Below are 25,227 nucleotides of genomic sequence, written 5' to 3'. Positions count from 1 at the left end.
GTCCTTGTTATTGCTGTTAAAAAGCATCTGTCTACTATATTTTGTTTATTCTGCCAACATGAACTGAGCATGCTCAAACAAGTTACATTCGTTTGAAATTTTTTTTTACCGGGAGTAGCCCCAGATTCCTTCTCACATCCAAGAGCTTTTGGTTTTCTTCTCCTTTATTTTGTTTTCTTGGTTTTCTATAAAATGTGTCTTTTGCGATAACATTTTAGAACTACTGATGGTTTACTGTCTATGCATTTTCAGAAAAATCTGATCTGTTTTTACCAGTTAGCTTTTCATTTGCATTTCCTGCTACCAATATGACCAGTATCATGCATGGCAATGCCATCAGAAAGTACTCTTTAACCTACACCAGCTTGTCTTTATGCACCTGCTCACATCTGCATGCATCAGTTTCAATGGCAAAGAAGCAACTCAAAGCTGATTCAGATGGTTGATGGTGGTGGTATCTTCTTTACACTTTCATTAGCATGTTTGTTCGGACCATTTTTGGCTCTGTGTGTTTGGCCAATCTCAAGGCTCACTCACTCTGTTTAACTGGCAGAGAGAAGGCTTATTAGCTAAAATGTTGTTGAAAAGTTGTAGGAGGTGTTATTTTGTTCTTGGAAAATGACTGGAGGCCTGAGAAGGAAAGTTCTCATTATCCCCTTGCAAAAGTAGACATCACCCTCTCATCTTTTATCAGTGATACTGCTTTCAGGCACAGTTTCTTCAAGGAGATGTTGCATTTAGAAGCCAGCACTTAAGATGCAGATACAGTACTTGATCTTTAGAATACAGGAACACACATTTTTGTAAATTTTTAAATTAAAGACTAATAAACTAAAGACTATTAAAGGTGTGGTTTACTTATTTATTCAATACATTTGCAGTGTTTTCTATTGTAAATCAATGCATCATGAGTAAAAAAGAAAAGCTTTGAATCTCCTGTTCTGAGATGCAGAGGTGGGCTGAAAATAGCAGGATTGCTCATTTATGTTAAAGAAATGCACACACCTCGTTCAGCAATGTTGCAAAGTCACTATCACCAACACATTCCGCTCTCTCTTCTTACTGCAAAACAGTGTACAAAAAGGCCTTCCTTTGGGCGGGGCCATGAATGCAAATTCACAGTGTGACATACATATATGAGGATTTTCAAATCCTAGCATTTCACTGTCTATTTTCTATCAGAAGCTAACACAGGAGAATGGGGTAGAAGACTGTTTTCATGGTATGCCTGCATGAAAATCTCAGAGTGACCAATTATAATCAGAAACAATAATTAAAACATGTTTTTCAGTCAACCACACATTTAAAGGCAGAGGGTGTGTGAAAATATCTGCCCAAAGTTGGCCTGCGATTCAACTGGATTGACTTTTTAAACTGAAAATGGCTTTAAAGTACATCATATCTTGGAGTAGGAATTGCTCTGCAGCCCACAACCATGTCTCCTAAAAATGCAATCAAGCCTGAGACTTTAGATTCAATTCAAAAATACTTTATTAATCCCAGAGGGAAATAGATTGCTGTAGTAGCTCAGAATAATAATAATAATCAATTCATCAAAGAGTTATTGTATATTACAATGGCTGTTGGCAGGAAGGATCTCCAGTAGCGGTCAGTTTTGCAGCGAAACTGAAGAAGCCTCTGACTGAAGACACTCTTCCATTGTCAGACAGTCTTGTGAAGAGAATGCTCAGGGTTGTCCATAATTTTCTTGATTCTCTGGAGAATCCTTTTTTGCATTATCTCCTCCAGCGGTTCCACAGTCGTCCCCAGAACAGAACCAGCCTTTTGTATTAGGCTGTTGAGCCTTTTCAGGTCCCTGCTTCTGATGCTACTACCCCAACAGACGATGGCTGAAGAGATTACACTCTCAACAATAGACTTGTAGAAGATCTGCAGCATCTTGCTACATACATTAAAGGACCTAAGCATCCTCAATAAGTGCAGTCTGCTGTGCCCCTTCTTGTAAATGGCTTCACTGTTCTTTCTCCAGTTCAGTCTGTTGTCCAGGTGAACTCCAAGGTATTTGTATTCCTCAACCACCTCCACTTCTTCTCCCATGATGGAAACAATGTTTGACTCCACCCTGTTTCTTCTGAAGTCTAAAATCATCTCCTTTGTTTTGTTCACGTTCAAGGTCAGATGCTTGTTTCCACACCATGCCACAAAGCGCTCCACCAGCTCTCTGTACTCAGCTTCCTGTCCATCTCTGATACATCCAAAAACTGAAGAGTCATCTGAGTATTTCTGTAGATGACAGGTCTCGGATTTGTACTGGAAGTCTGAGGTGTACAGGGTGAAAAGGAATGGTGAGAGTACAGTCCCCTGTGGTGCTCCAGTGTTACTGATTGCCTGGTTTGATGTGCAGTTCTTCAGCCTCACAAACTGTGGTCTGTTTGTCAGGTAGTCTTTAATCCAGGAGATAGTTGAGGCCCCCACCTGTGTCTTCTGGAGGTTCTGGCAAAGTACATCAGGCTGGATTGTGTTAAATGCACTGGAGAAATCAAAGAACATGACCCTCACAGTGCTGCCTGCTTTGTCCAGATGACAGTGGATTGGTTGAAGCAGCTGGATGATGGCATCTTCAACTCCAACTCCATGGTGATAAACAAACTGCAGTGGGTCCTGATATGTCCTAGTTTTCTTATTCAGGTGGACCAACAGGAGTCTCTCCAGGACCTTCATGATGTGGGATGTCAGAGCAACCGGTCTGTAGTCATCATTGACTGATGGCCAAGTTTTCTTTGGAACTGGAACAAGGCAGGATGTCTTCCACAGGACTGGAACCTTACCCTCGGCCAGGCTGAGGTTGAAGAGGTGCTGCAGAATCCCACAGAGCTACTCTGCACAGGCCTTCAGTACTCTGGGACTGACACCATCGGGACCTGCAGCCTTGTTCCTGTTCAGTCTCTCCAGCTGCCTCTTCACCTGACTTCTAGAGACAGATAGGTGGGAGGGGGAGGTAAATGGTGCAGCAGCATCTCCTGACTTGGTTGAAGACAGATTTATAGAACCAGAAGAGTCCATGACTGCGTTAGAGGACAAAAGAGCTGGCGTGTGACAGGAAAATGTTGGATCAGAGGCGGATGGGATGTCTGACTGGCTGGGGACAGGCGAGGTGGATGCTGGGTTTGTTCCTGAACTGAACCTATTGAAGAACTTGTTCAGTTCATTGGCTGTGTCCAGGCTGCCATCTGTGCAATCCTTCCTCTGCTTGAAGCCTGTGATCTTCTTCATCCCTAACCAGACATCTCTGATATTGTTCATCTGTAGTTTGTTCTCCAGCTTCTTCCTGTTTGCCTCCTTGCTGTCTCTGATCTTGATCTTCAGTTGCTTCTGTACACTCCTCAATAATTCCCTGTCTCCCTCCTTGAAGGCTTGTTTTTTTCTCATTTAGCAGATTCTTCAGTTCACTGGTGATCCAGGGTTTGTTATTAGCAAAGCATCTCACTGTTCTGGTGGGTATGATGTTGTACATATAGAAGTTTATATAGTCAGTGACACATCCAGTCATGGCATTGATGTCCTCTTCATATCCTTGACAGAGTCATCCAATCTGTGGTCTCAAAGCAACCCTGCTGGGCTTCTTCAGCATCCTGTGACCATTTTCTCACAGTTCTTCTTGTCACAGGTTGCCTCTGAACAAGTGGTTTGTATTCTGAGCAGAGAAAAACAAGATTGTGATCTGATAGTCCCAGAGGAGGTCTTGTTTTGGACATGTATGCTTTCTTCACATTTGCATAACACAAATCCAATGTCTTGTTTTCTCTGGTGGAGCAGCTGACAAACTGTTGAATTGTTGGAAGTGTAGCAGAGAGCGAGGCATGATTAAAATCACCAGATATAGCCACAAATGCATTGGGGTGCTGGGTTTGTAGCTTAGCGACAACGGAACTGATGGCATCACATGCATTTTCAGCAATGGCTGAAGGTGGAATATAAATGGTTGCCAAGACAACACTGGTGAACTCTCTTGGCAAATAATATGGGTGACAACTTACTGCCAAGAGTTCAACATCTGGGCTGCAGAGACGACATTTCACTGAAACATGACCTGGATGGCACCATCTGTTGTTGACAAGCACTGCCACTCCACCTCCTTTTCTTTTCCCGCTCCTCTTCAGATCTCTGTCTGCTCGTACAGTAGGGAATCCTGGCAGAGAGACACTGGAATCGCTGTAAAAATAAAATGTTCCGTCTCAAAATGTGTGTGTGTGTCTGTGTGTGGGCGGTGTTTAAGCAATGAATGGCATGTGTGTGTCATGTGAAAATGTGGCTGTGTTTACCAAATGAAAACCCATGTTCCATTATGGGAACATGTTACGATATGTGATGGCAGGGTTTTGTTGCAAAGGGAAGCCACAGTTTAGGAATTTGTGTGTTATGTTTGGAGTTTTGTGTGTGCAGTTTTGAAAGAAACGTACAGTTTTGAAAAACTTGTTTTAGCAATAAAAAAAAACTGTAATCAGCTGCTCCCGATTGTAAACCAGCTTGATGCTATGGTTGTGCATCATAACAAATGCTCAAAAAGTGAAAAAAGTTAAAAAATTGCAGTAAAAATCCTCCAAGCTTCATAGCGCCAGAAACAGAAAAGTAAAATGTCCAAAAAAATACTGTTTTTCTTGAGAAACTAGAAGAAAAAATGTCCAAGAAAAGGTAAAACTTACATGTAGTCAACAGTGCTACTCCAACATGCAGCCACCCAGAGCAGCGCAGTTCCAGTATCAAAACTCTTCATTCCTCAAATCAGTTTCCTCTTCATCAATTGTTCCTCTTAACTTGTAAACAACTATAGCTGTGCAGACCTATGTTGTTGCACTGAAAACTGTGCTGATTAGAATTTGATGCACTAGACCATCATTTTACATCTTTTCTGTGTCAGTACCTCACACCAGAGTGGTCATTAGGAGCAGGTGGTCGCCCCATCCAGGCGCCTGCCAATACTTAATCGACCGAAGGCCTTCTCAGCAGAGCCACATTGATTTGGCTCTATCTCCTCCCTGCACAATCATGTCCACTCTGCTTTTGCGTATGAATGCAAAGTTCTTGCTTTAGCTTTCCTAATCGGTTGAGGTTTTGTGCTTCCATGCAAACAATTCTTACTGCACCACCTAAACAAGGGCAGGCTACCACCCTCTAATCCTCGGAAGCCTCATTTTATGCAACCTCTTGACCTCAGAGTGTAAAGACTGGTGATGAAAGTCATTCACTCATAGGTCAAAGGTTGGCTAACTGTGGAGCGGTGGCTGGTGGTGGAGGTTTATTCCTCCTCACCATCCCCCTCCATGGCACACCCTGACACCTGCTTCCTCTGGGCTTATTTTGCTCATGATGAAGATGTCATGATTCTCTTCATGAACCCAAAGACTGTTTATAATGTCAAAATTGTCTACACAAAACATCCAAAAATCATGCAAAGAACTGACATTTAGAGAGCTGTTCAATTTGTCCTGCATTAAAAGCTAAATGCTGTTAGTTAATCTTAGATCATTTTTGACAGTGTCATTTGGGTTTGGTTTCTGAGCAGGATCACTGTTTGTCTGCTGCAGATTACTGCTAGGCATAGCTCCTTTTGCAGTCATTGGACCATCTGTCCCACGTCAGCCAGTGACACAGAGATAATATCCAACTGCTGATGCAAAATGCATGAAACTCTCTAATATTCTCCTTTTCTGTTAAAGGGCAAATTTAAAGAGGGAAAGGATGTTTCAGACAGACACATAACAGATGCAAATAATTCCTCCATTTTTATTAAAGCACACACTACTAAAAAGTTCATGCTCGTTCAGAAAGAATGCCTGGAAAAGGACAAATTTCCCACTTTCATTTAACTTTTATTGCTTTCAGTATAAGTATTCATTATTCTGCGTATTCCGTTTTCATGCTTGATGTTTCATTCTATTGCATTGGGTTAATTGTCTGCTCCCACCAGCTAGGAGAAATGTCCCTACGCCGAGGAGAAGCAGCCATGCTTGCTTCCTGGAGTGCCTAAGTGTGCCAGGGCATCTTGCATGCACCCCATCGCTGGAAGTGAACTCTTTGATGTGATTTCTTCTGAGAAACGTCATAATTTATAGATGGTGCCATTAAAGTTGCACTTTGGAGAGGAGAACGGCAACACAATGTTGGAAGAGGAGTGCAATGACACGCAGACAGATTTCCTTCTAATTGATGCTGCCATCGCAATCTGATAACCTAGCATCAGTCATATCCTACACAAGAAAAAGAAGCAGGTTGCAGCTGACAAACAACACTGAGACTGAATGTTCTGAGAGCAAATAAAATGTCATATTATAGCAATCATGTTCTTTGATATTTTTGATATCAAAAGAACAATTAGTTGTCAACACGGTGATTATAAATGACACGACTGGGCCTGTATGGTGGGCTCAGAGGCCCAGGAGATGTTTCCAACCCAAGACAGCAGGGGTTTGTTGGGCCAAATTGTCATAAGGCTTTGCCAGTGGGCTGCTCATTTCCATGTACACCATCTCTTGTATTGTACCATTGTCTTCATTTTTAGTCAGTATGCATGCGATATGGCGAAATATTATGAAAATCACACAGCTTTTCTGGTAGCTTAGAGTCAGTGTCTTTATTTTTGTATGTCGAACAAATGACATGGACAAGACACATGGGTTTCCCCTCAGGATTTTGTGTGTGTACAATTTTCTATTTTCTCTGTCAACCTTGCATCTCCTCGTTTGGGTGCAGCTTGATTTCCCAAGAACTTTCTCACAGATATTCAACCATTCTGAGCTCTGATGTAGTTTTGTAGTTTCTGATGACCCTGCTCTCATTCTAGGAACCTCCAGGGAAGTGAAAGCTCCTGCTGAGGTCTCGAAGCGTACGGTCCAGAAGCTTAAAGGCAAGAACGAGTTCACTGTGCTCGCAACTCTCAAACAGGATCATCTAAACTCTGGAGTCATCCTCTCCATCCATCACTCTGAGCACAGGTACACTCAGTTCTCTTCATCATGGCACTGAAAAGTTCCAGATTGGTTTTATTTAGGATTGAAACAGTGTGACTGTGTTGTATCAAGATTATAATGAGGAAATATATCACAATTACATTTTATTTTCATTTATTCTGTCATATATATAATCCCACACTGTCTTAAAAGGTGCGGAACACTGAAAAACACAATTTTAATATTTTTTTCTGATTATAATTCTAAGTATTTCATGCAGGCTGAACATAAAAATAGTCTCCTACACCATTTTCCTGCATTAGCTTCTGACAGAACTAGACAGTGAAACATCTTAGGTGTGTTCTTGCTGTGTCGTTCTAATTCCATGTTGTCATTCTTTTTTTAAAACACAGAAACGGTTTTGTTACCTGTTGACGCTACGTTTCGCCGATGGCTGCCGGCTTCTTCAGGCTGACGCTGATGGTGGCGCTTCCCTTCCTTCTCCGTTTATCTGCGGACAGCAGAGGACGTTGTCGCCCTCTACTGCCCGCTGTCCCCTCTCCGACGATGCAGTCCCATGCGTGGTCCAGCGTGTAAACTCTGTCGTCCCTATTCATGGTCCCACATCCACGTCTCCTTATCTCGATTGCTTCCTTGATCCATCTTTTGTATTTTCATAACCACTGAACAACAAAAATACAAAAGATGGATCAAGGAAGCAATCGAGATAAGGAGACGTGGATGTGGGACCATGAACAGGGACGACAGAGTTTACACGCTGGACCACGCATGGGACTGCATCGTCGGAGAGGGGACAGCGGGCAGTAGAGGGCGACAACGTCCTCTGCTGCCCGCAGATAAACGGAGAAGGAAGGGATGCGCCACCATCAGCGTCAGCCTGAAGAAGCCGGCAGCCGTCAGCGAAACATAGCGTCAACAGGTAACAAAACCGTTTCTGTGTTTTAAAAAAAGAACGACAACATAGACAGTGAAATGCATGGCAAATTTACATCACACTGTCACTTAACATTCATGGACTCACCCATCTTGACTTGGGATGGGAAAGGCTGCTGTTGGTTTAGAGTCCAGGAAACGACAGAGAACGTCTCGATTAGCAGAAGCTAACCGTTAGCATTAGCCATTTCACCACACAGCAGAACTCCTCAAGGCTTGTTTTATTTGTGGAGATTAAACATCAGTGTTACAAAGCAAACAGACTCAGTGTTAGTCAAGTTTCTGTTAGCCAATCAGAAGGAAAATTTCCAAATATCCAGAAACAAGACTCTAAATCCTGTCGTCTGAAGCTACTTTCTCCTCCAGCTGAATTCTCTGTGCTGATTCAGACACTTCTGCACTTATTTCTTCCTCGAATATGACTAACTAGGCATTCATTCTAACTAGAGACCACTGCAAATGTATTGATTTAATAAGTGAAGCACACTTTAAAAAAATGTTAACCACAAATTCAGCACCTGCTGTATTACAATACACATAGAGACCATCCTAAAAGATCGATCCCTTAGTGCATTAATAACATTTTAAATTCTCCTTGTTTTTGTGACTCTGTGCCCTTTAGGACAGTCAAATGTTTACTGGAGCTTTTGGTCATCATATGTGATTTTAGGTTCAGGGTAAGGTAGATCTACTACCACCATGACATAGTCTACTGCAAATCTGTAATAAAGACATCTTGTAGTACATACATAAAGCCATGTTCTAAATTTAGTGCATACCATCAGCAGGCTGGATGTTTGTATTTGATGGGTGTTTAGATGTTTTACACACTAGTTGAATAAACAAAGCAAATCATCCTAAATGCTGGTGCATTATGCACAGTCCATCAATGATGCAAGCAGCGAGTCTGTAACTGAGCAGAAAACTGATGAGACCCGATCTGCAGCCGGAATGCTAATGTTTCCATTAGTTTGTGGTAGCTGAGCCGTTGGATGATCAGAACAGCAATCGGAGTTTCACATAATGCACTGATTGAACAGTTTCTACATTTAAGTCAGTCCTGAGCCGAGAGCTCGCAGGGATGTTAATGACTTTCCCCCACTGCTGATTAGCTTTCCCAGCCATTCATATTCTACAAAGCAGCACTGCATGGTTTCATCTGGAAATGTGACAAGGACTAATTCTGCATCAGAAGTGTAAGCGAGTGCATTTGTAGAGCCGGGGATTAATGTGCATGCATGACCAGGGGAGAGTAAATCTATTAGATCTGGTTTGCAGATAAATCAATTCTGTTGCTACACTTGCATGAGCATCTATTTTTCTTTGGAATGGTGTTTCGAGCAAATAACTCTACTTTAAATAAGTCTGCCTTTAAAAGCAGAGGTGAGTGTGTGCTGGCAGCTCTTTCCATTAGTGTCTTGTGCTGAGTAAATCTCAGTGCTGTGGAGGAGTGGATTCTCTTAGCATACTACTACTCCAGTGTACCAAGTTAAACCGCTACATGCGGTTCATTGTTGAATGTCGCTGATGCTGCACTTACAAGCCATGAGGCACCATTACCACGGAGGTAAAAACATCGTAGACTCTGTTGCAGATCTGAGGAATGTAGGTTGTCAGCTTGAGAATGATGACAGTGTTTATCTTTCAGCAGTATGCTGAGCTTGGAAGCTCAGGTGATTTGTGCAATTCTGATACTTTCAAAGAGGAGAAATATTATTTTACATTCAAAATGTGAAGGGGAAGCTGCCATCATGTTGTTGCTACTAAAACCAGCTCCTGCCGGTTTTTTCTTCTGCAGGTTCCTGGAGCTGGAGAGCAGCGGACAGCGCAGTGAGGTGCGGCTTCATTATCGCACCAGGAGCCACCAGGACCACACTGAGGTGTTTCCTTACAGCCTGGCAGATGACCAGTGGCATAAGGTCTCCATAGCTGTCAGCGCCTCTCATGTCATCTTACACGTCGACTGCAACAGGTCAGACACAGATATAAGTTAATGTGAGTGAGTTTTAAAAGTCAAACTTCTCTGTTGTACAATGATGTCAAAAATGCTTCGAACATACTACAGGGCAAGAAGGTGTTGAGTCTAATTCAGGAGCGACTGAAGGAAAAATAAACAAGACAGTTTCCAAATTAAAGATGGAAGAATGTATGGAAGCTGAAAGTTCTTGCTTCTATATTCTTTAATTGTTGGTGCTTTTCTTGGAAAATATTCATATTTAAGCTAATCTTAGCACAAAAAAGTAAGAACATTTGTATTCGGTTGAGCATTCCTTTGTTGTGATGATGCATCTTGGCAATGAATCTCAAAAGGCTGGAGCACCAGTCAGTCACCTTCACTACGCAGTTTAGCATGTAAGGATTGTGCATCCTTGAAATGAGCAACACAAATAAACATGAACAGTGCCAAAATCCCCTGAAATATTCTTCTGTCGATAGTTACTTTTCTTACATTTTGTGCTAAGTTTAGATTGATCTCATTAGCCAAAGAAACTGGTCTCGTTTGCTTTGTGATCACAAGATGATGAGGGTACTAAAATAGCAGTTTCTTGTGTTACATCCAGTCTCACTGTTCAGGATCTCTTCCATCGCACTTTAGAATACCATCCTTGGCCACACAAACTGTGGCTCGTGCCAAAATAAATGTCACAGTGATCGTTATGCAGGGTGGGTTTGTGTCATCTCTGATGGTTGTGCACCTCCCAACATTTGTAGGTTGTCTTGCTGTGTGAGAGAGATGTTTTCATTAGGAGGTGCAGATACTGCAAGGATGTTTATTTTTTAGCATCTCTATGACCGAACAAAGGCCAAGCAGATAGAGCAAACATTAAGTAAACTTCTAAAATTATTTTGAGTATTTGTGAAAGAAGGATTTACCTCCTGTACACGACTCGTCTGCTATTGCCGTTCCTGCTATGTGACCACTAGTTTTTCACTAGTTTTACTGCTTTGTTGACTGTTTCACAAACCTGTCGAGTTGGGACCAACACTCAAAAAGAACAATTAATCAGTACCTCACTGGATCGTGACTGTGACTAGTTAAAACAAACAAAATGTGCAGGAAAACATGACATTTCAGCTGTAATCATTTAGAATCAGTTCCCGTGACTCGAATGCAACACGTTTTGTGTAAAGTTGGATGACTGGACATGACTGCAGCTGTCATTGAAATGTTCTTGTTGCAATTAAAGACCCAAATTGAATCGGTTTGTTTGCAAAAAGTACTTTTTGTAGTTTGATTGCCAAAGTAGTTTTATATATTTTTTTTCATGTTTTATGACTCATGGAAACTACATAAAGCAGGGATCCAGATGTGTGCAATGGCTGCAGCTGTTTTGGGAGGACATTTTTTGAGCAAAGTGCAGCTGTGCAGTGGTCTGTCATAGCTGATTTCTTTATTGTACTTTCTGCCCCTTGTTTTCCTGCTCTTGTGTGACTTTGACTTGTTTTCTTCTCACATTCTTTTTTTATGTTCTATTGTTCGTCTGTTGATTTGGCGTCCTATTTCTCCTATGCATGTTTTATTGCAGAGTTTGCATGGTATTTCGTTTATGACTCCAAATTTTAGTTCTAATGATATCTACATTTTTTGGTGTACTAGCGTTTTTCTAACTGTCACACATGGTTTTGTTGGTGTGTTTTTGTTGTAGTTTTCCATCACTGCTATTATATTTTCTGTTATGCCTTTGATGTATGGAAAGGTTATTGCTGATTTTGTCTCTATTCTCTCTGCTTTTTTAGTTCAGTGTCTTGTTTTTCTTTTCTTGTTGTTTTCCTTCATTTATTGCCCACGTAAGGTATCCACAGGTTTCTAACAAGCTCGTCTTGCTCTGTGTATGATGAAGAATCACAAACATTTAAATTGGATGGAAAACACAGAAAGAACGTAACAAATATGTTCTGATTAACTTTAACAGAAAAACAAATCTCAACACCCACTTTGATTATTGGCAAATATTAACACAAACTTTATTAGAAGATCATATTTATTTATTGGATTTGTTTAACACTGTAAACATGAAAACTGCCAGCAGGAAAGGGTTGCAGACGTGTTTACTCAGCACTGTTTCTGGTTCAGGATGCATTAGCAGTGTTTTTAGGCTGGCTGCTTGGCTCATTTAACACTACTGCCATTTATTGTGGGTGAGAGGCTTTTGAGGGATAGCTTCCTGTTTAGTAAACTCCTGCATCACCGACATTAATGAAGTAAACCTGCATCATCTATCTTTTATAATGGGTCAGCTGTTCTGTCCACTGGTTTTACTGGAGCCTGACTGGGTTGGAATATTTGTGTCGGACAGAAAAATAACCGCACCATGACATTTTATAATAATGTGACTTATTTTGGGACTATTACTACCAGTACTGCTACTACTACTACTACTACTGCTACTACTACTACTAGTACTACTACTACTACTGTTACTACTACTATTACTACTACTACTGCTACTACTACTACTACTACCACCACCACCACCACCACTACTACTACTACTACTACTACTACTATTACTATTACTACTGTTACAACAACAACTACTACTACTACTACTACTATTACTGCTACTACTACTACTACCACTACTATTACTGCTACTACTACTACTACTACTACTACTACTACTACTACTACTACTGCTGCTGCTACTATTACTACTACTACTATTACTACTACTACTACTGCTGCTCCTACTACTGCCTCTTCTATTACTACTGCTAGTAATACTAATACTACTACTACTATTACTATTACTACTACTACTAATACTACTACTGCTGCTGCTACTACTACTACAGCTACTTCTACTACTATTACTAGTAATACCACTACTACTACTACTACTACTAAAACTACTACTACTACTACTACTACTACTAATAATAATAATAATAATATGTGTCATTATTAAGACACAGTAATGGCAGTAATAAACATTGATCTCAGTAATGGCAGTAATAAACATTGATCTTTGCTGAGGACAGTAGTTATTGAAACTTTATACAAAAAAAATAATAATAACGTGCATTTTTTCTTCTCACTGTTCTAGAGAAAATCATACCTTAAATAAACCCACATTATTTATACACCTGCTGTATGTTCTGACTTGGGTGTGACTGTTTGTGATAAATCTCCTTGGCACAATGAAAGAAGCAGACGGTACCACCACATGTCCCTCAGAAAGCATGTGGCTGTCCGTCCTCTCCTCAGGGACAAAGTTAACGGGAGAATTGATCAGGCCAAAGACCTGAAATCTGTTGGGAAACTGTTTCTTATTACATGATCCCTGAATGTAATCCATGAGTTTCAGGTACAACTTAATATATTTAGCTTTTGACCTCTCTGTGTGTTTTCCAGGATCTATGAGCGGGTGGTGGAAGCTCCCTACATGGACATACCAGAGGACACTTCCTTCTGGCTGGGACAGAGAAATGCTGCTCATGGCTTCTTCAAGGTTAAAGCTGCAGAGCAAACTTCTTTCTTAGAATATATTAATGCTGATGCCCGTCTTGATGCATCATGCTAACACATAATAAATAATTCAGACTTGCAAACGCACTATCTTCTCACCCCATCTTGGTTTCTACAATTTTCTCATTCTGTTTGTCTTGTTTGGTTTTATTTATCATGGCTGTGGAGTTTAATAGCATGCATTTCTCAACTCACCATTTTAATTTGAGAGTGTTTCAGTCTAGGAACAGATTTCTTTTTCTGTCATTGTTTGCAGCTAAGCCCAGTACAATTATCTCAGCAACTCCCATGGTGCTGATTTGGGGGAATTCATTAAATAGCCTGTGGACTCTGCTCATTAAGCTCGGTCTACAGTATTGTTTACCAGATAGACAAAAATACAGTATGTTTCCAGTAGAAAGTCCAGAGTTGGATGCTGGGGCATAGAGTCCTTAAAAAAGTGTGAATTAACTGAAAATAAATAGATTCAATGATCAGCATTAAAAAGACAAGCTACTGTGCCTCTTTTAATAGAATAGAATAGAATAGAATAGAATAGAATAGAATAGAATAGAATAGAATTAATTCATCCCACAATGGGGAAATTCACTTGCAACAGCAGCACATACACTTAGAGAAAAGGCAGAAGAAAAATAACAACAAAAGTACAGGTAAACACACACAGGCAGTAAGCTATTATTGTGACCTTTAACCACTAAATAGAGCAAAGAAAAAGTACATTTGGTTTTCCTGAAACATGCAGCATTAACTCATTCACTGCCAGCCGTTTCTTGATCGCTTAAGGCCTTCGCTGCCAGCGTTTCACACCGTTTTTACAGTTTTTTTTAAGAGTCACAGAACGTTGCATGCTAGGATGGTGTTGACGCCAAAACAACCAAAACAAAGCGGTGACTCTTCTCTTACACCAGGAAGAATCCCCGTGTTTCGAGCGCTATCCGTTCTTTCATAAACCGTTGTTGAATTGTGATCGGCAGAAGCTTTTCCGGTTCACGCCTCGCTTTTTTTTTTACAGCAGTGGCCCAAAACGATCTCCTAACACATAGATTTTCTGCTTCCTGATCATGTGACGTGTGACGTATACGGGATGAAGATCGGCTTCAGAGCTGAGATGTTTGTTCTTGCGGTGCGGGGGCTCGTTCCGATGCCCAAACAGTAAAAAAATGCAGCAAACAGTAAAAAAATTGGCAGTGAATGGTTGTATCTAAAATGACGACTGTAGTCGTCAATGGCAGTGAATGGCTTAAGGACACAGACATGCTTAATGTGCATGTGCCTTTGAAGGAACTGTCCATGGTCCTGAGACAGGCGCACCAGGTCTTTTTGTACCCAGAGTATGACTTACAAGGTCTTCATTCCTAGAGACAACTGAACATGAGTGTTCCACACCTTGAAAAATGTTTGGCTTCAAGAAACTTGTGAGCATCTTCAGATTATCTACTGTTGCTAATGATTAACTCTTTAAAATACATTCACTGAAGTACTTAAGCATGCATTTTTATCTGATGATGTTGTTTTACTTTTAGTAAGTCAGCTATGGCAGCATTGTAACTCATCACCATCAGTGTGTGAATGTGTGTGTGAATGGATGAACGATACACTGTAGCGTAAAGCACTTTAGAGCCTTCTGACTGTGGGCCTTTTATCATTTATCATAAGTTTTTCCCAGTGTCACATTTTTCTACACTTCCAACTTCTTTTCATTGATAAATACCGCAGCAATTTCCTAATGTTGTGACTTGGCACACATATGGCAATAAAAACTTCTGATTCTGATTCTGAAATATATTTATTTATTGTTAAATAGTTTTATATTTTTACTTCTGGAACATTTTTTTATTTAAAGGAACATTTTAACAAATTTTTCTAACCGCATTAAAAAATTACCTAAAAAATGTCAAGTTCAGACTGTAAGTCAAGATTTACAGTTTGCTCAGGAATGAAATTCAGTCACTTGCTCTACAAAGGGTTAACACACTGTGCTGTACTTGGTCCTTTGTACTACGGAGCAATGATGTTTGTGTGAATGTAGTTGACAGTATTTTACACAAGTGTTCTGGCACTTCCTTTCCTTTAATGAGGTGATGAAAGAAGCCACACAGGTCAGACACTAATCTTTCTACGTAGCACCATCTCTCATCCTGATTAGTTGCTGTGAAGGCAAATCTTTTTCAAACACACAGATTCATTAGAGTACATGCTAACACACAGAAACATTTGTTTTGTGGGTGTTTGCCAAACCAGTATTAGTAATAGAATGAGTGTTTCTGCAGCTCTTCATCACAGATTCTTGTGGAACACGGTAGCTGCAGTGACTCAATTGTTGTACTCCATCAGTGTTACATTATACATATGCTAATGAAGCAAACTGTTAAAACAGACATTATGTTAATACCTTTTGTAGCATTTCACATTTTTCTGGACATTTTCATTTTTTTAATGTGAGTTTTTGATTGTAAGTTCAGTCTGCCCCTTTTGTTTAACACATATTTGGCTTGGGTTGGACTTTGTTTCTGGCATCCATCCATCCATCCATCCATCCATCTCTTACCTAAGAATGGCTTTTGAATGTAAGAGGTCCAGGAGGGAAATCCAGTGAATCATTAACTCAAAGACACTCTCCAGCTCTTCTTAAGACTGGTTTATACTTCTCCATGAACTCCATCAACAGAGAGACGCAACGCTGTAAAACACTGACGTAGGGTGACTGAGACAATCTTTTCACTGTTTGTCGAATGTGACGGAGACTGCAAACCTGTGATTAGTCACGATGCCACTTCCTTTAAATTTGTCAACAGCACTGCTTCCCCAAGAAATGACCCCACCCCAAATAAAACATGTGCTTTAAATATTTAGTGGCAGAAACGGAACAAACTGAAAAAGACGTCTGACGATATGAGCTTTTATACACCAGTGTGTGAAGGAGTACAAAGATACACAGCAAACTTTAAATTTTTAGAATTAAATTATGGGCAAAGATTGGAGGAGTCCAACCATACGAGGAGGTGGAGGACAATGAGGGACAAAATAGTCCATGCTAAGAAGTTGCATGTGCGCAATATAAATACACTATAGTTAAGGAGTAATATGTCTACAGTGAAACAATCACACAACAGTCTGTCTCAATTGTTGGAAGGAAGGTTATACTGAAACATTTTTCATTTTCAGCTGGTTGGGGGGTTGTCAGTTTTTTTCTTTCCAAAAAACTAAAGAGAGACAAAGTTTTTGTTTAAAATCTGTGAGCCCGCGAGTTTGCAGAGTCTGCGCTGAGCTAACGCAGCAACGCCGGCATACGTATTTCGACCCCAGCTCACAAAAAGCTCCAGAGTTGTTTAAAGAGCCAAAGCCAGAAACAGGAGTGACCCAGAACATATTTCTATTACCCCGTAAGAAGCCATTGCATCTTTATGTTTTACTCTAATGTTGGGTGAATCAGGCTAGAGGCTAATATTGAACTAACAATGCTAACAGTCGGCTATAGAATATCTCAAGCTACTTTTTGCAATGACCAACAACTCCATATTACAGTGAAATGTATGTTTTACGTTGAGTCTGTTGAGTGTTTTATTTCCTTTAATGAGCAAGATGGCAAACAACTGCACTTCCGCCGATGCTGGAGACATATTACCATATTAAGTGTAGTAAGTGCTCCCTACCATAAAACAACCAAGAGTGCTAACACCAGATATGGCAACGTATTTACCGTAAATCCTCCAATACAGACCCGGGCCTGTGTTTGACTCAAGCTCATCAAGCTCCAGGCCTTTATTGGAAGGAGAGCCAGTATTAGAGGCAGGCCTCTATTTCTAATTGAGCAAAATGAACTAATGGTTTGCTGGAGTTTTTGACAATTAAAATTGCGCCCGCTCCTCCTTGAACCGTCACCTTATCGTGGTGGAGGAGTTTGAGTGCCCTAATGATCCTAGGAGCTATGTTGTCTGGGGCACTTAGTGCCCCTGGTAGGGTCTCCCATGACAAATTGGTCTTAGGTGAAGGGTGAGACAAAGAACGGTTCGAAGGATCTTTCATGGCGGTTAAAACGAAGAGTCGGAGTACCCGGCCTGGAGGGTTACCGGGGTCCCACCCTGGAGCCAGGCCTGGGGTTGGGGCCCGTGAGCGAGCGCCTGGTGGCCGGGCTTTCGCCCATGGGGCCCGGCCGGGCCCAGCCCGAACCGGATACATGGGCTCGTCCAACTGTGGACCCACCACCCACAGGAGGAACATGAAGGGTTCGGTGCAATGCGAATCGGGTGGCAGACCAAGGCGGGAGCCTTGGCGGTCCAATCCCCGGACAAGAAAACTAGTTTTTGGGACATGGAACGTCACCTCGCTGGCGGGGAAGGAGCCGGAGCTTGTGGCAGAGGTTGAGCGGTACCGGCTAGATATAGTCGGACTCACCTCGACACATTGCATTGGCTCTGGAACCCGAGACCTGGAGAGGGGTTGGACACTCTACTTTGCTGGAGTTGCTCCGGTTGAGAGGCGGAGGGCTGGGGTTGGCTTTTTGTTAGCCCCGAGACTCTCTGCCTGTGTGTTGGGGTTTACCCCGGGGGACAAGAGGGTAGCTTCCTTGCGCCTTCGGGTCGGGGAACGGGTCCTGACTGTTGTTTGTGCTTATGGGCCAAATATCAGTTCAGAGTACCCACCCTTTTTGGAGTCCCTGGGACGAGTGCTAGATAGTGCTCCATCAGGGGACTCCATTGTCCTGCTGGGGGACTTCAATGCTCACGTGGGCAATGACAGCTTGACCTGGAGGGGTGTGATTGGGAGGAACGGCCCACCTAATCTGAACTCGAGCGGTGTTTTGTTATTGGACTTCTGTGCAAGCCACAGTTTGGCCATAACGAGCACCAAGTTCGAACATAAGGATGCCCACCGGTACACTTGGTGCCAGGGCAGCCTAGGTCACAGGTCGATGATAGATTTTGTAGTCGTATTATCTGACCTGCGGCCATATGTTTTGGACACCCGAGTGAAGAGAGGGGCAGAGCTGTCAACTGATCACCACCTGGTGGTGAGTTGGATCAGATGGCAAGGGAACATGCCGCGTAGACCTGGCAGACCCAAACGCATAGTGAGGGTCTGCTGGGAACGCCTGGCAGAAGAACCTGTCAAGACGGTCTTCAACTCCCACCTCCGGCAGAGCTTTGACCACGTCCCGAGAGCAGTGGGGGACATTGAGTCAGAGTGGGCCTTGTTCCACTCTGCGATTGTCGAGGCGGCTGTTGCTAGCTGTGGTCGTAAGGTGGCCGGTGCCAGTCGTGGTGGCAACCCCCGTACCCGCTGGTGGACACCAGAGGTTCGGGGAGCCGTCAGACTGAAGAAGGAGGCCTACAGGGCGTGGCTGGTCTGTGGGTCTCCGGAGGCAGCAGACAGGTACCGGATAGCCAAGCGGGGTGCAGCAGAGGCAGTTGCCGAGGCAAAATCTCGGGCGTGGGAGGAGTTTGGTGAGGCCATGGAGAAAGACTATCGATCGGCTCCAAAGAGGTTCTGGCAAACTGTCCGGCGCCTCAGGAGAGGAAGGCAGCAACTCGCTCACACTGTTTACAGTGGGGATGGGGAGCTGCTGACGTCAACTGAGGCTATAGTCGGACGGTGGAAGGAATACTTTGAGGAGCTCCTCAATCCCACCAATGCGCATTCCGAGGAGGAACCAGAGCTGGGACGCCTGGGGATGGACTGTCCGATCTCGGGGGCAGAAGTTGCTGAGGTAGTCAAACAACTACACAGCGGCGGAGCCCCGGGGGCGGATGAGGTTCGTCCTGGGTATCTCAAGGCTATGGATGTTGTAGGGCTGTCATGGTTGACACGTCTCTACAACATTGCGTGGTCATCGGGGGCAGTTCCTAGGGAGTGGCAGACCGGGGTGGTGGTCCCCATCTTTAAGAAGGGTGACCTGAGGGTGTGTTCCAACTATAGGGGGATCACACTCCTCAGCCTCCCTGGAAAGGTCTACTCCAAGGTACTGGAGAGGAGGGTCCGATCGATAGTTGAATCTCAGATAGAGGAGGAGCAATGTGGTTTTCGTCCTGGCCGTGGAACTGTGGACCAGCTCAATACCCTTGCAAGGGTGATGGAGGGGGCATGGGAGTTTGCCCAACCAATCCACATGTGCTTTGTGGATTTGGAGAAGGCTTATGACCGTGTCCCCAGGGGCACCCTGTGGGGGACGCTCCAGGAGTATGGGGTGGGTGGCTTTCTGTTAAGGGCCATTCAGTCCCTTTACCAGAGGAGCGTGAGTTTGGTCCGCATAGCCGGTAGTAAGTCGGACCTGTTCCCAGTGAGGGTTGGACTCCGCCAGGGCTGCCCTTTGTCACCGGTTCTGTTCATCACTTTTATGGACAGAATTTCTAGACGCAGCCGTGGTGTGGAGTGTGTCGAGTTTGGTGGCAGGAGAATCTCGTCTCTGCTTTTTGCGGATGATGTGGTCCTCCTAGCTTCATCCAGCTCTGACCTTCAGCTCTTGCTGGGTAGGTTCGCGGCCGAATGTGAAGCGGCTGGGATGAGGATCAGCACCTCCAAATCTGAGACCATGGTTCTCGACCAGAAAAGGGTGGCTTGCCACCTCCAGGTCGGGGGAGAGGTCCTACCTCAAGTGGAGGAGTTTAAGTATCTCGGGGTCTTGTTCACGAGTGAGGGTAGGAGGGATCGGGAGATCGACAGGCGGATTGGTTCGGCGTCTGCAGTGATGCGGACGCTGAGCCGATCTGTCGTGGGGAAGAGGGAGCTGAGCCAGAAAGCCAGGCTCTCGATTTACCGGTCGATCTACGTCCCAATCCTCACCTATGGTCATGAGCTTTGGGTAATGACCGAAAGAACGAGATCGCGGATACAAGCGGCCGAAATGAGTTTCCTCCGTAGGGTGGCCGGGCTCAGCCTTAGAGATAGGGTGAGGAGCTCGGACATTCGGGAGGGACTCGGAGTAGAACCGCTGCTCCTCCGGATCGAAAGGAGCCAGTTGAGGTGGTTTGGGCATCTGGTCAGGAGGCCTCCTGGACGCCTCCCCGGGGAGGTGTTTCGGGCATGTCCTGCCGGCAGAAGGCCCCCGGGTCGACCCAGGACACGTTGGAGAGGTTACATCTCCAATCTGGTCCGGGAACGCCTTGGGGTCCTGCCGGAGGAGCTGGTGGACAAGGACGGGGAGAGGACGGCCTGGAGCTCCCTAGTTGGGATGCTGCCCCCGCGACCCGGACCCGGATAAGCGGAGGAAGACGAGAGACGAGAGAGAAAATTGCGCCCACATTTTCAAAGTTAAACACATTTCTTTAAACAATGGTAGTTTCTGCTTCAGCCATCTCCCCCCTCCCCCTGCTCAGTGGCTGCAAACTCACTGATGCGCCTTCAGCCTCTCGGAGTTCCTGCTGCTCTAAACATTAAAATAATTATTTCATTTTCTGTTCCTCACTTCTGATGACCTTCAATGGTGTCTGTTTGTTGCAACCACCAGGTACAAAAACTAACTTGTTTTTATTTGACTATTTTTCTGTCCTGTCTGTTTATTATCTTCCTGCATCTCCTCTGAATCCTAAAGAGAAACTGCTACCTGTGTTCTTATATATTCACCTCATGAGTTACCTTTGAACTGCAGTTCTAAAAGATCTACCGACCGCAAAAACAGCGGAGCGCTCGCTGTTTGACGGCCGTATCAGTGATCAGTGCGTCGGAGGACAAGGTGATGCGCGCAGCGCCCCGCTCCACAGCATGTAGCGAAACGCATCAGGCGCAAATAAAAGACAGAAAACATTAAAGGAAATGAACTGACATGAACGATCGCGTGTTAAATTAGTTTTTGAGGTGGCGACACCTGATTGTTACAGTGGCTGTGCTCAGGAGGCAGATCTACCGACCGCGAAAACAGCGGAGCGCTCCCTGCTTGCCGGCTGCATCAGTGATCTGTGTGTCGGAGGACAAGGTGATGTGCCCCGCTCCACAGCAGCGATACACATCAGGCGCAAATAAAAGACAGAAATCATTAAAGGAAATGACCCGACATGAACGATCGCGTGTCAGTACCTACGCAGTAGCTTGTCACCTGCTGACAGCAGGCTGCTGTCTTTTCCGAGGGCTGCATCTTGCCGGTCATTATCACGTGACAGCGACTAGTCGACGACAGGCATAAAAAGTCACTTCAGTAATCCCTCGTTTATCGCGGTAGATGTTTTCCAGACCTGGCCGCGATAGGTGAAAATCCGCGAAGTAGGGACTCCCAGCATGCCCCTCGCGGGGATTCCCTCCACGTTGCACCTACGTCACAAACCGCGGCTATAAATGGAAGTCTCCTTTCCAGCTCACCACTCAGTCATCGTTTCTTCAGATTCATGATCAGAGTTTCCAACCTACCGATCAATCCAACGAACTATCAGCTCATAGTAAGTTATCTTACTTACTTCTGGAAAGCCCGGCATTTCCGTGTCACTTCGTTGACGCTCGAACGCTCGGGGGTTTCCTAGATCAGCCGGCGTTTCACCGACGCTATCACTTCCGCTTCCGTGAAACCACGCTCCCTATTGAATTATCGTATGATCACATTCTCTTTTTGTGGGTAAAACTCAAGAAAAAATTTTTTTTAACTTGTTTTTTTTTAGTTTTATTACAAAAAGTGCATTTTAGGATGAAATTGATGAAAAAAACAAGAATTTCTTGATATTTCGCATAGAAAAATACCGCGAATCAGTGAAAAATACTGCGAATCTGCGAATTCCCCCTGAAAAATGCTCCAAAGAAAAAATCCGAGAAGCAGCGAATCCGCGATGAACGAACAGCGAAATAGCGAGGGATTACAGTATAGTGAAGTTGACTAGTTCATACACCACCTACTGCTGCTCTCCAGAGTGTTCTGCAGCATAATCAGCACGTTCTCTTTGAACTTGATAGTGTAATGACCTGGCTGGGGTTGTAAGCCAGGTGCATTCTGGGTATTGTGTTATATGTGTTTCCTATCGTTCTGCTAGTTCCTATGTGTTGATTTGCGTGTTGTGTGAGTGTTATGTAAGCCACAGGGAAGGTGATGTGTGCTCTGTGGAGGGGTTGAATTAGCATGGTTAACTGACACCGTGACTCTGTGTGGTAGGAGCGTGATAGAGGATCGTGTCTGTAGCGTTACAAAGCGTTGAAGAAAAAGCCCACCAAAGGTCTGTGTGAACCCCTACTGCCTCCTGCTGGTTGATTTGGGGACTATAACCCTATCACTGGGACACTCATACTTGCTTGTTACCACATTCCACCCGGCCACAATAAGAGACCGGCCATTATTTACCTCCGTTGACTCCGACACCGGCCATAATTGGAGACCCGGCCTTTAATTGAATACCGGCCTTTATTAGAGGATTTACGGAATCTACTTATCAACTTAATGTGTATGGCTCGTCGTGTAGAATCTTCCGGTGCTGATCCATAAATGGCATCAGCCATGAAACTTACAGAATGGTGGTGAGAAAGTTAATGTAAATGGCCTGCAGTGACCACATTTGACCAGGGAATGTCATTCTTACATATTGTACCTTTAATCTCGTATTTTTGATCAGAGGTGTGACGGTCTGTAACAGCCTGGGTTGCGGTCGGTAACAAGATGGCGCTGGTGCTTGGCTTAGCCACGGTCACCGGCCACTTTTTCAAACTTTTCTGCACTAACCTCCTCTTTTCCACCTTGCTCCTATCTGCGACCCTCTTCAGTAGTGTCCCTGCTACCATCTCCTATGATCGCCAGACTCTTTTGTCCTTCCGTTCGTTCACGATCGCCCAAGATGCACCGAGGAGTTACCTCCCTGTTAGTTAACCTGAGCGGCGCGCTGGCCCGGAAACAAATTATTCCTACCAGGACGCTCCAGCGATGTTTATCCCGTCCGGGGAAAACATCGGAGGAAAAGAGGTAAACGAGCAGGAATCCAGGTGAGAATAAGACTTCTCTTAATGTGTGGTTTATCTGGTAAACATCTGCGCGATCTTCTAGCTTCTTGTCCTTTGTTTGGTGACCTGAGCGCCACATCCGCATTCCTGCCAGGCTGCGTTGTGGCGCGGTTTCTCCGTCCAAGTTTTTTAAGGTCTGTTTATCATCATTCTTCAGTGGTTTCTCCTCCTGTTCCCTCCATAAGTGGTTTTTATAAACACCGTGGATCTAACCCTGCTAATTTACGTCCACTAACTCCAGCTGTTTCTGTAGTTTCTGATTCCTCCACCTCACTCAGCATGGCTCTATTAAACACCCGCTCTGTTAACAATAAATCCTTCCTGCTCAATGATCTAATTCTCTCTAAAAACCTGGATTTTCTGTTTCTGACTGAAGTTTGGCAGCAAACATCTGATTATTCTGGTCTGATTGAATTCTACCCGAGTGGTTATTCTTTTCTTAGCCAGCCCCAGGGTTCTGGTCATGGTGGTGGCCTAGCTGTTGTTTTCAGAGACCATCTTCCATGTAGCTCTACAACCTCTGGTCACTTTGCTTCCTTTGAACTGCAGCTGATTAAAGTTGGGCGTAAGGACCCGTTCTACTGTGCTGTGGTCTATCATCCACCTGGTCCAAACATTTCTTACCTTCAGGAGTTTAGTGATGTTCTATCCTCCACTGTGAAGCTGTCCAGACTGGTGATTGTTGGTGACTTTAACATCCACGTTGATGATCCCTCGGACCACTTTGCCATGAATTTCTCCAGCCTTATGGACTCCTTCAGCTTTACCCAGTATGTTTCTGGCCCCACACACACCAGGGGGCACACTCTAGACCTTGTTTTTACCTTGAGTCTAAATGCTGACAGTGTTTGTCCTGAGGACGTTTATATTTCAGATCACCATAGCATTTTCTTTAACTTGTCCGCTTCTGCATCCCCAACTCCTGCTCGCCTTATGGTTAGTTCTCGTTTTCTTAATGAGAGCACAGCTAGCAATGTTTCTGCTGCTTTTGATCCACCCTGTTCTTCTGATAATGACCCAGATTCCTTAACTTCTCAGTTTAACGAGCACTGCCTCTCCATTCTGGACAACATCTGTCCTGTCAGAACCGGATCAGTTCCTGCAGTGAACCCTACTCCCTGGTTTACTGACAGCCTTTGCAGCCTAAAGCACCAATATAGGAAAATTGAGTGCTTGTGGAAGAAAACCCATCTCCACGTCCATCTGCTGCACCTAAAGGATCTTCTGACATCCTTTAACTCTGCAGACAGAGATGCGAGGGTTGCCTATTTTTCCAACCTGGTGTCCCAGAGCAAAGGGACCCCCAAGGTGCTGTTTAACACCATCAGCAGCATTGTCTCTCCTGCCTCTCCTACAGCCTCCATCCACTCTGTTGCAGACTGTGAGAACTTTCTGTCTTTCTTTGTGGACAAAGTCAATAAGGTTAGGTCTAGCATCTCTCCTTTAGCCTTATCGCCGCCTCTCCCGACTCCAACCAGGCCCATCATCCTAGATAGCTTTGCTCCTGTTTCTTTGCCTGAGCTCACCAAACTAGTTAACTCTATGAAGACCTCTGCATGCCCCCTCGACATATTACCCTCGTCTTTGTTTAAAAGTGCTTTTCAGTCCATCGGTCCCAGTGCGCTCTCTATAATTAATGCTTCTCTGGTCTCTGGTCAGGTCCCTGCTTACTTTAAGAATGTTGTATTCCACCCGCTTCCTAAAAAACCGAGTCTCGACCCCTCTCTCCATAGCAGCTTCAGACCCATCTCTAAACTTCCGTTCATCTCCAAGATCTTGGAAAATATTGTGGCTAAACAACTCACAGCTGCTCTTGATGAACATAACATCTATGATAGCTTCCAGTCAGGTTTTTTGTAGAGCTTGTTCTACTGAAGCAGCTCTTCTTAGGGTCTCTAATGACCTTCTGACCCACAGTGATGCAGGGGACTGTTCTGTTCTGGTCCTGCTGGACCTGACTGCAGCCTTTGACACTGTTAACCATCACCTGCT

General features: G+C 44.0%; 1 protein-coding gene across 1 annotated transcript in view; it reads left to right on the top strand.

Moving 5' to 3' along the window:
- Positions 1–25,227, top strand: part of nell2a (neural EGFL like 2a) — a 449,405-nt gene that overhangs the window by 8,936 nt on the left and 415,242 nt on the right. Inside the window, exons 3-5 of the mRNA XM_054733610.2 lie at positions 6,803–6,953; positions 9,661–9,834; positions 13,219–13,315. Of these exons, the coding sequence (XP_054589585.1) occupies positions 6,803–6,953; positions 9,661–9,834; positions 13,219–13,315 (422 nt within the window). The remainder of the gene's footprint in view (positions 1–6,802; positions 6,954–9,660; positions 9,835–13,218; positions 13,316–25,227) is intronic.

Source organism: Nothobranchius furzeri, chromosome 4 (assembly GCF_043380555.1).
Source record: "Nothobranchius furzeri strain GRZ-AD chromosome 4, NfurGRZ-RIMD1, whole genome shotgun sequence".
NCBI lineage: Eukaryota > Metazoa > Chordata > Actinopteri > Cyprinodontiformes > Nothobranchiidae > Nothobranchius > Nothobranchius furzeri.
Note: the sequence above shows the minus strand (reverse complement) of the source record. Positions and strands in the feature narration are given on the sequence as shown.